General features: G+C 38.0%; 2 protein-coding genes and 1 pseudogene across 3 annotated transcripts; 2 read left to right on the forward strand and 1 right to left on the reverse strand.

The window, feature by feature from the left end:
- Nucleotides 1-1431: 1431 nt before the first annotated feature.
- Nucleotides 1432-1953, forward strand: LOC120200602 (annotated as a pseudogene).
- Nucleotides 1954-3418: 1465 nt separating this feature from the next.
- Nucleotides 3419-7987, forward strand: LOC120200610 (UTP--glucose-1-phosphate uridylyltransferase 3, chloroplastic-like). 2 transcript variants are annotated; one of them, XM_039201410.1, is made up of 17 exons: nucleotides 3419-4124; nucleotides 4194-4359; nucleotides 4432-4581; nucleotides 4659-4820; nucleotides 4919-5091; nucleotides 5186-5252; nucleotides 5329-5495; nucleotides 5577-5735; nucleotides 5958-6049; nucleotides 6147-6241; nucleotides 6413-6490; nucleotides 6656-6751; nucleotides 6874-6948; nucleotides 7035-7126; nucleotides 7209-7371; nucleotides 7489-7549; nucleotides 7715-7987. In XM_039201410.1, the coding sequence occupies exons 1-17, from the start codon at nucleotides 3454-3456 to the stop codon at nucleotides 7825-7827; spliced, it is 2580 nt and encodes an 859-aa protein (XP_039057341.1). In that variant the 5' UTR covers nucleotides 3419-3453; the 3' UTR covers nucleotides 7828-7987. The 2 variants fall into 2 exon arrangements, 1 of the variants encoding a protein (XP_039057341.1); XR_005523575.1 differs by lacking the exon at nucleotides 7715-7987 and having other exon boundaries at nucleotides 3420-4124; nucleotides 7035-7098.
- A 493-nt stretch (nucleotides 7988-8480) lies between these two features.
- Nucleotides 8481-9398, reverse strand: LOC120200599 (U-box domain-containing protein 1-like). Its single transcript, XM_039201397.1, has 2 exons — nucleotides 9325-9398; nucleotides 8481-9021 (listed from the first exon to the last, which is right to left on the reverse strand). The coding sequence occupies exons 1-2, from the start codon at nucleotides 9396-9398 to the stop codon at nucleotides 8481-8483; spliced, it is 615 nt and encodes a 204-aa protein (XP_039057328.1).
- Between the last annotated feature and the right edge of the window lie 677 nt (nucleotides 9399-10075).

Below are 10075 nucleotides of genomic sequence, written 5' to 3' on the forward strand. Positions count from 1 at the left end.
AACTTAATTTCTCTTAAATTATAAAATAGCCCCCAAATCCACAAATCTCCAAATCCTAACCTTAATTCGTCATTGCCGCCCTTTCCGACCACGACCACCACCGTCGACGTAGTCCATGACATTCTCCTAGTCATACGTCGCCGTGTTTGCTACCGATTGGGCGGTAGAAATTGCGTGGGATCGCGATTTTCAACCTAGGGTTCGAGGGTATAAAACATCAATTTTTCGCCAATCGACTGTTGATCGGTCACGATTTCATAGGAGTTTTGATCGTTGGGGGGACGTGAGGTCGGGTGGAGCTTCGCCGACGGGAAAGGGCGGTGGCCAATGTGGGTTTAGGGGTTGAAATGAATATTTTCAAAGTTTTGGGTTTATTTCAAAACTTCTGTGTTTAGTTTTTAAAAAATATATATATATTTTTAAAAATTTTATACAAAAATTTTAAAATCATCATATTGTGACATGTGTCACTTAACGGATGAAATTAACACTATTGACGACCTGGACACCTAAAGTGGTAACATTTGTAATGTTAGGTACCTGAATGGACCGAAAAAATATTTTAGGCACATATTCGTGAAAACATATATTGTTTAGACACTTATTTTATACTTAAACCAAGTTAAAATGACATCATTTTAATTTTCGGTTTTTAGACTATTTAATTTTATAAATTCATATTCTATTCAAATTCAAATTTTAAATAAAAAAAATTAAATTAACTCAAATAATTTAAAAAAAATCAAAATGTTCAAATTAAACCGTATTTAAAAATAATCAATACAACCCTCGTTTTATTTGTTCTCTTAATGTGGTCCTCCAACTCAGAAAATAAATTTAAAGTGACCCTTTGACTAACGTTTTTCGTCGTTTGACCGTTATGATACTAACGTGATAGTCCATTTGCCATATTGGAGTTACCAATTTAGCCCATCTGTCATGTTATTCGCCGCGTTATCAACCATCGTAAGATGTCACAACAACATCGTGGACCATTACATCAGCACTGTAAACTGACACGTCAGTACAACAACAGTCAACGACGAAAAATATTAGTCAAAGGGCCACATTGAACTTATTTTCTGAATTGAAGAGTCACATTGAGAGAAAAATAATTCAAAGGCTACATTGATTTTTTTTTAAAAAAAATACAGGGACCATTGATGATTTTTTGCCTTTTTTTATTCCAAGGTCATTGTTAATTCAAAAGTGGCCTTCAAGTAAACGAATACACAAACGCATATTGAGTATGGTTGGAACATAGTAGCCTCCACGTCTATCAATGTGTCAAAACATTCTTCAAACCGTATATATATATATATATATATATATATATTATATATATACATATATATGATACCATTTCATGAAGTACATCTCCATCCCACAATTCTTACATTACAACCTTGTTTTCCCCAAAGTTTCCCTTAAAAAATGGCTACCACTTACCTAGCACTTTTGATCTCATCATTGTTGCTTCTCCCATTAGCCTTAACCGCATACGAAACCGTCCCGCAAGAGAAGAAAACCGAGGTAGTCGTCGAAGGGATGGTGTACTGCCAAAGCTGCGACACCTACGGGTCTTGGTCGTTGTCGAAAGCCGAGCCCATCGCGTCAGCTAAAGTTAGGGTCGTCTGCAGGAACCAAAGGGGACGAGTGAGCTTCTATACGGCGTTTGAAACGGACGCCAAGGGTTACTTCTTCGCCGAGCTCGAGGGGTTCTGAATGAGCCACTCTCTCTTGGACCACCCTCTCCAATCATGCGTCGTAAAGCTCGTTGGGTCGCCTCTCGAGAGCTGCAACATGATGTCGAATGTCAACTACGGGCTCTACGGCTCGCCGCTGCGGTACGAGAGCAAGAGACTGTATAGGAAGGATTATGATGTCGTGATCTATGCTGCCGGGCCGTTGGCTTTCCGACCGGCTCATTTCCCCGCCCCAACACACTATTGATTTGTCTTTCGAGCCTAAATGGATTAAGTTTTTATTTTGGTTTTGATTCTTTTGTCTTAACAATGCCTTATCCATACATGTTGGCTTATTACCCTCTTAAATTTTTTTGGATTAAGTTTTTATTTTGGTTTTGATTCTTTTGTTATAATGGGGTTGATTTAAGTGGTAAGCAATTTGATATCACTTAAGTAAAGTCTCGGGTTCTAATCTTTGTGTATATAGAAAATTCTCGCTGAGACCCACCAAAATTAGATGTGCGACCCATATCAATCCAAATTAGTCAAGACGAAACCTTAAGACTTGAGGGTAAAAAAAACATACATATTTTGTATATGTTTTATGTCAAATTTAATTTGATATTTTCCATTAAAAAATATAAAAACTTGGTTAGAATGTTTAAAATTTAGATTTTAAATATTCATTTTTAAAAGGCTTAAATATAAAATAAGTGTCCAAAATATATTGTTTTTCACGAATAGGTGTCTAAAATATTTTTTTGACTCATCCCGGTGTCTAACGTTACAAACGTTACCATTTTAGGCGTCTAGACCGTTAACGACGTAATTTCTTCTGTTAATTTTGAATTTTTTTTAAATATTATTATATTTATAAAAAAACACTAATTTCTCTTCAACTATAAAGAAGTCTCAAAATCCCTAAAATCTTCAAATCTTAATCTTAATTCGCCGCCGATGTAGTCCCTGTCATCCTCTTAGTCATACGTCGCCGTAATTATTGCCAATTGGTCGTTGGAATCGCGTGTGATTGTATTTTTTCCTAGGTTTACAACGTATAAGATATCGAATCACCGTCGATCATTCATAATTTCATAAGCATTTTGGTCTTCGGGGGAGGTGAGATCGAGTTGAAATGAAGATTTTCAAAGTTTTGGGGTTATTTAAAAAAAATTATGTTTTTTAAATATATAATTCTAATTTTTTAATTTGAAATAAATTTTTTATAATTATCATATTGTGGCATGTATCACTTAATGAAGAAAATTAATTTCATTAATAGTCTAAGTACCTAAAATAATAATGTTTGTAATTTTAAGCACTAAAATGAGTTAAAAATACTTTAAACACCCATTGTGAAAAATGATAGTACACTAATTTTATATTTAAGCCTTCTTCAAAAGTATGCGATAATTTGAGAATATTTGGTTCAAGTGAGGCTGAAGATCCAACCGCTAAAGAAAGTAAAACCCAACGGTAGCAAATACAGAGCCCAACACTGAAGCAACAAAAACTGAAGTGTGCAGCGGCCAAGCAAACCAATCCAAAATCAGAGGAACGGGAACCAATGGAAATCTGAAATTGGATGGACAGGAGACGAGGTTATAAGATCCTTCCGGACAAAACAAGGCACGTACCAATATGTTTTTGACGGTTAACACTTCCTGTTTCTCTCCGCATGATCCTCGGTATATGCTTCCGGTACCTCTTCTTGTCCTCCTCCCTTTTCTTCTCTTCCCCCTCCCCTTTCTTTCCATTGTAATCAATGGCGACCACTACAACAAGAGTTCCTTCTTCTTCTTCTTCTTCTTCACTTCTCTTCCTTAACAGCAATCACAGAACAAACCATTTTATCTTCTCCTTTAACTCCAAAAAACCATCTCTTTTCCACCCTTTTCCTCCTCTTTCCTTCTCCCAATCTCTCTCCTCTTCTCCCCCATCCATCACACCGCGCGTTTCCACTGCGCCTCTAGAGTACACGCCACCAGCTCCCGACTCCAACGATTTCCACCAAGAAATCTCCCGCCTCAAAACTCTCCGTTTAAAGCTCTCCAATTCCAAAACCCTCCAGCAGAAACTCAAAGTCCTCGATTCCGATGACAAAGTCAGGAACTCTCTGAAAACCCAGGGTTGCAAAAGGTTTTTGAGTTCACTCGGTTTGAGTTTAAACGACTTGTTCCTTGTCAGATGCTTGGTTGCAGCTGGCCAAGACCATGTGCTCGACATGGGTTTCGGTTTCCAAGAGAATTCACTGAAAAGTCCAGTGAAGACTGCACTCTATTCGTTGGTCCAAATGATCGAGAAATGGGATTCAGGCAATGGTCGAAACGGAAACGGCAGTGTTTTGGTTCATGATGAAACTGAAGACTTCAAAAACCTGTTGAAGGTTTTAGGACAAATCGAGGAGTTCTATGATTGCATTGGTGGAATTATAGGGTAAGTTTTGTAATTTCTTTCATAGTTTGTTCCATGGCCTACAATTTTAAGTATATTACCTTGTTACAGATATCAGATAACGGTGCTTGAGCTCCTTGCCCAAAATTCACTTCAAATTCAGACAATGACACATGAATCAATGGAATGCGAGTTTTTGGAGATTCATCCACCTACTGGATGTGACCTTTCTTCAAACACTGAATATGCTTCTCAAGCAGCTTTATGGGGGGTTGAGGTTAGTGTCAATGGAGTGTGTCTTTGTTTATGTACAAGTTAAGCTTGAATAATAAGATTTGATCTGTTTTAGGGTTTGCCAGACTTGGGTGAAATGTATCCTTTGGGAGGTTCAGCTGATAGGCTCGGCTTTGTTGATTCCGAAACCGGTGAATGTCTTCCGGCTGCGATGCTTCTGTATTGTGGGAGGACGTTGTTGGAAGGTCTTATAAGGGATCTTCAGGTATGTTACATTTATGGCTTTGTTTTTTCTTTTCTGGCTCAATGTTTGTTGTTTACATTTTGTTGCATAATTGCAAGGCTAGAGAGTTCTTGTATTTCAAGCTGTATGGTAAACAATGCATCACTCCGGTTGCGATCATGACGAGTTCGGCTAAGAACAACCATGAGCATATTACTTCGCTTTGTGAAAGACTTGGATGGTTTGGACGAGGCCGGGAGAGTTTCCGACTCTTTGAACAGGTTTGGAGTTCAAAATTATGAAGATCCCTGCTTTTTTCTCTTTTATTCCATTAATTAATATCAGCTCTTATTCGTAATTCAACATCTAAATCTATCAGCCTCTAGTCCCTGCTGTAAATGCTGAAGATGGACAATGGCTGGTCAGAAAACCATTTGTGCCCGTATGCAAACCCGGTGGTCACGGCGTAATATGGAAACTTGCTTATGACAAAGGCATCTTTCAGTGGTTTTATGATCACGGAAGGAAAGGTGCTACTGTTCGGCAAGTCAGGTTAGGCATATTTACTATATATCCGAACCATATTTGTGGCAGAAACTATATGTATCAGTTGCTGAATTTGAGAATTGCACTGGTGCGTTTGCAGTAATGTTGTAGCTGCTACAGATGTGACCCTCTTGGCATTGGCGGGGATTGGTTTACATCATGGAAAGGTATGCTCATATAAGAAACATCGATAAACTAAGGTGTGTTGCTAATCTTGTATTGTACCGACTCCGGGTATAACAGAAACTGGGGTTTGCATCCTGCAAAAGGAACATTGGAGCTACAGAAGGAATCAATGTTCTAATCGAGAAGAAGAATCTGGACGGGGAGTGGGCATATGGTCTTTCGTGCATTGAATACACCGAATTCGATAAGTTTGGAATCACAAATGGACATCCTTCACCTAACAGGTAAACTACTATGTTCGCTTGTTTTTCAAACACTCTTACCTCGAGCAACAAAGTCAGGAATATCTTTTGTTTTGGGTCTAGTTTGCAGGCAGAGTTCCCTGCCAATACCAACATTCTTTATGTGGATTTACCTTCTGCCGAGTTTGTTGGATCGGCAAGAAGTGAATGGAGTTTGCCCGGCATAGTTTTTAATACAAAGAAGTCCATTGTATATACGGATTATTTCGGAAACAGGCACAGGTATTTGGCTTGTATCTTTTCACTCAGATAGCTAGTTCTAGTGCTATATATGGATAGTGTTCCTCTTCAACATATATTCAAAATTATTAACCAAATAGGGGAAACCTTATAAACAAATGAATAACCAACACGGACTCGAAGAGAGAAAATTCAAATGCCTACAAGCTCTTTTAGTATTCTAATTCAAAACCATGTAACGCCGCTAGGATTCTTTTATTGCAGTGTCCCTGGTGGCAGGCTGGAGTGCACCATGCAGAACATTGCCGATAATTTTCTTAGTACATATCCATCTAGATGTTACAAGGATGTTGAAGGTACAATATTTGCTGAGTTCAACCATGATTTATCATTTCGATCATGCGATACCATTTCTTTGACATCACGGCGACGTGTGTGTCTTTGTGTCTACAGATAAACTGGATACCTTTATTGTTTATAACGAACGGAGAAGGGTTACGTCCTCTGCTAAGAAGAAAAGAAAACCTTCAGACACATCGCTTCAGCAGGTGGTTTTCCGAATATTCTTCTTTCACACCCTCGGTCTATAATCGAATGAAACTGTTTCAGATACAAAATTGTCCTTCTGGAGTTGCTTTCATTCGATCTGAGCTCAAACACACAATGTTTTTAAGTGAAATTAATTTTGGTTTCTCTACTAAGTCTGATTTCATTTGCAGACTCCAGATGGTTCACTGTTGGATATCATGCGGAATGCCTATGATCTTCTTTGGCAATGTGATATTGATATTCCCGAGGTATTTCCTATATTGCTGGAATCTGTTTAAATTGAATGATTTGGATTGTCGCACTTGGTATATCTATTTTTTATTTACTTTGTTTAAATAAAAAATTTCGACCAATCTTTAACTCCAAATATCCTATTCGGTGTATTGAGCTATTGTGTTCTTTCATTAATGCAGGTTGAAAGTAATGATAAGTACGTAGAGTCTGGACCACCATTTCTCATCTTTCTTCATCCTGCACTCGGACCAGTTTGGGAGGTCACCAGGCAGAAAGTAAGTGTATCCCGGCTTTTGTATCTCTGGTAACATTATCATTAACTTACAAGTTCCAGCAATGGAGCTTAAGCATTAAGCCGTGAACCTTATGGAATAATAACATTTGTTTGTTTTCTCAGTTTAATGGGGGTTCTATCTCCAAGGGCTCGGAGTTACAAATCGAAGTAGCAGAGTTCTTATGGAGAAATGTTCAGGTCCGTAATATGTATATATATGGTTTTACTAATACATGCTATATCATTTATCTTTTACACTGATAGAGTTTTTCTGTTTTCCTCAGCTCGAGGGGAGCATGATTATTGCAGCTGAAAACATCATGGGGTCGACCAAGGTTGACGACAAAGATGAACCGATATTACAACACGGGCACAGGTTTTGTATTGCATGCTTTTGTGAATCTTCAAATATCAATAGCAATCAATTATTGAGTTCAAGAGTGAGTTCATCCATGCAGGTGTGGAAGATGCAAGTTACATAACGTTAATGTGCTGAATGAGGGAATAGACTGGACTTCCCCAGACAATGTTTATTGGAAGCATGATGTTCGTCGTTTTGAGGCACTTAAGGTCATATTACATGGAAACGCTGAGTTTGAGGCCAACGATGTTACCATACAGGTTATATCAGATAATAATTAACCTGTTTCTTTTGTACCTTATTAATCGGTTTTGTCTGTTCGTACTCTGGCCGGTTTCGGAGTAAAAAATCTGTTCATAACCTTTTCTTTCATGCAGGGAAATCATGTATTTGAAGTTCCAGATGGTTACAAATTGAAGATTACTTCCGGAAATCCAGGTTTTTATACCTCTAATTATTATTAATTCGATGCATCGACTTCTATTCTAGCATCTGTAGATTTCGGAAACTTGAGTATAGTTTTAGTCTATTGTTTTCCATCATATAATCAAACCAGTTTGCCATTATGCTTATAGAATGATCTCAATTTCGACACGATTTCAGGTTTTGCTGTTCAGTTGGATCCGATACCACAGAATCTGATGGATAGTGGAAGCTGGTTCTGGAAATACAGTATCAATGGCACTCACATTTTTCTTGAATTGGTCGAGTTGTAAAAATCATGGCCCTGCTTTATGTGAATCATTGTTCACGAACGCTGAGCTTCGACCACTTTAGTTCGAATTGGTTGAACATAAGTTTAACCTTTCCAATACTAGGATGTTTCGTTATAATAAATATTCGATTTGTCGAGAAAATTATAAATTCCCGGCCTTAGTTCTGTGCTCATACATTCTTCTTCTTATCGTAGTAGCACTACGGAAAATGTAAACGATTGGTGTAAAAGTTCTATCAATGAAAGTTATATCCATATATTCATCCGAATTCGTGTTCTGTTTCGATCTGCTTACATGTTCTTTTATTGAGAATGTTGGTAACTTTGAAAAATCAAGGTGATTTTAATCAAACTATAGCTTTGAGATTCATTTATAGTAAGATTTTTCTCCTTTTGCACTCTGTTGTTCATCTCCGAAATCGAAAATTTTCACTCTGAGAAGTTTGTGACATGTTATCCAACAGGATTGTGAGATCGTGAGCAGCACCTGTTGAGTAATCGAAGTAGTGCATTGGCCTTTCTTCGAGCTCTCAGAGATCCGTTTGCAGCCAAGCTTTGGAGCGAAGGAATGCTTTGCGGATTTATCAAAATCCGTCTCACGACTTCCTCTCCGCTGTCTTTGCACAGCCCCAGCAAAAGCGTTATCGAGTTTTCCTACCCTTTGGCCGATCCGAATCTCAAGAGATCGATGAGAAGAGGCACAAAAGCTCTACTTTTTATATCTTCAAGCCCTTGAGGACAACTCAAAAGTAGAGCCAAAACTCCCAAGGCATCGTCTGTTATGCCTGCTTTGTCATCCACCAACAATTCAATCAGCAACGGAACTGCCCCTGAAACCACGATATTCGCTTTGTTGGCCCTGTAAAGTGCGAGGTTGGATAATGCTGTTGCAGCATCCCTTTTCCCGGTAGTTGTTCCTTCTCTGAGGAGCCCAACGAGAGCCAGAATTGCTCGAGCATGAGCTCCGATGGCTACCTTGAAGTCATCTATCATTGACAAACTAAAAATTGCTGCTGCTGCATTCTCTCTTGCCTCCATGGTTTTTCCAAATTTCAACACTTCGACAATGTTGTCGATAGCTCCAGCTTCCATTATTAAGGTCTTATTGTTATCGAAAATGGAAAGATTAAGCAATGCCGTGACAGCATTTTCTTGGATTCTTGGATCGTTGGAAGTTCCCGCCTCTGCGATTATCCTGCGATTATCAAAACACGAAGGCTTACTACCAAATTAAATACTAAATTATAGCGTTTCTGGTGAGTATGTATCTAAAGTATTTTTTTGGCTCATCTCGGTATCTATGTTTCAAACATTATCATTTTAGGTTTTTGAGCTGTTAACGATATTAATTTTTTCTGTTAAATAACACGTGTCACAATATTATGATTTTGATTTTTTTTAAAAAAAATATTAAAAATATTATGATATTTATTAAAAAGTCATAATTTCTCTTAAATTATAAAAAGCTCCAAAATTCCTAAAATCCCCAAATCCTAACCTTAATCCGCCGCAGTCGCCCTTTCCGGCCACGACCACCACCGCCAACACAGTCCCTGCTATCCTCCTAGTCATACGTCGTCGTAGTTGTAGTTGATTAACCGTTGGAATCATGTGGGATCACGATTTTCATTCCAAGGTTTGTGGGGTATAAAACGTTGATTCGTTGTCGACCAGTCATGATTTCATAGGGGTTTTGATCGTTGGAGGAGGTGAGATTGGGTAGAACTTCGTCGACGGCAAAAGATGGTGGTCGCATGGGTTTAGGGGTTAAAATGAATGTTTTTAAAGTTTTGTGGTTATTTCAAAATTTATGTGTTTTCTTTTTAAACATATATAATTTTATATAAAATTTTTAAAATTACCCAATTATGACACGTGTTGCTTAATGGGAAAAATTAACAACGTTGACAGCCCGGACACTTAAAATGATTACATTTGTAACGTTAAGATTGAGATGAGTCCAAAAAGTACTTTAGTCACCTATTCGTGAAAAACGATATAGTTTGAACACTTATTTTGATATTAAGCCAAATACGAATATTAAACGTGAGATTATCTTAATTGGATTGACAGACTTGGTTCGATGCACCTAGTGGGGATGAGCCAATGGCATTGAACCTATGGTCGATGGGGAAGGGCGAGGTGTGGGTGAACGGCGAGAGCATCAATCAATATTGCATTACAACAAAACATATTTATAGCGGTTTTTTAGAGAAAATGTCGTTAATATTTTACATATAGCGGCGTTT

Source organism: Hibiscus syriacus, unplaced genomic scaffold (genome assembly GCF_006381635.1).
Source record: "Hibiscus syriacus cultivar Baekdansim isolate YM2019G1 unplaced genomic scaffold, ASM638163v2 tig00006230_pilon, whole genome shotgun sequence".
Classification (NCBI taxonomy): Eukaryota; Viridiplantae; Streptophyta; class Magnoliopsida; order Malvales; family Malvaceae; genus Hibiscus; species Hibiscus syriacus.

What these genes read in the sequence shown, in the direction of transcription:
- LOC120200610 (XM_039201410.1), top strand. Translation starts at nt 3,454, where the DNA reads ATGGCGACCACTACAACAAGAGTTCCTTCTTCTTCTTCTTCTTCTTCA. An exon ending in GTTTCCGACTCTTTGAACAG is followed by an intron (nt 4,821 to 4,918) that starts GTTTGGAGTTCA and finishes TAAATCTATCAG; the next exon opens with CCTCTAGTCCCTGCTGTAAA. An exon ending in GGGAGGTCACCAGGCAGAAA is followed by an intron (nt 6,752 to 6,873) that starts GTAAGTGTATCC and finishes TTGTTTTCTCAG; the next exon opens with TTTAATGGGGGTTCTATCTC.
- LOC120200599 (XM_039201397.1), bottom strand. Translation starts at nt 9,398, where the DNA reads ATGACTAGGAGGATAGCAGGGACTGTGTTGGCGGTGGTGGTCGTGGCC. An exon ending in GGCGACTGCGGCGGATTAAG is followed by an intron (nt 9,022 to 9,324) that starts GTTAGGATTTGG and finishes TGATAATCGCAG; the next exon opens with GATAATCGCAGAGGCGGGAA.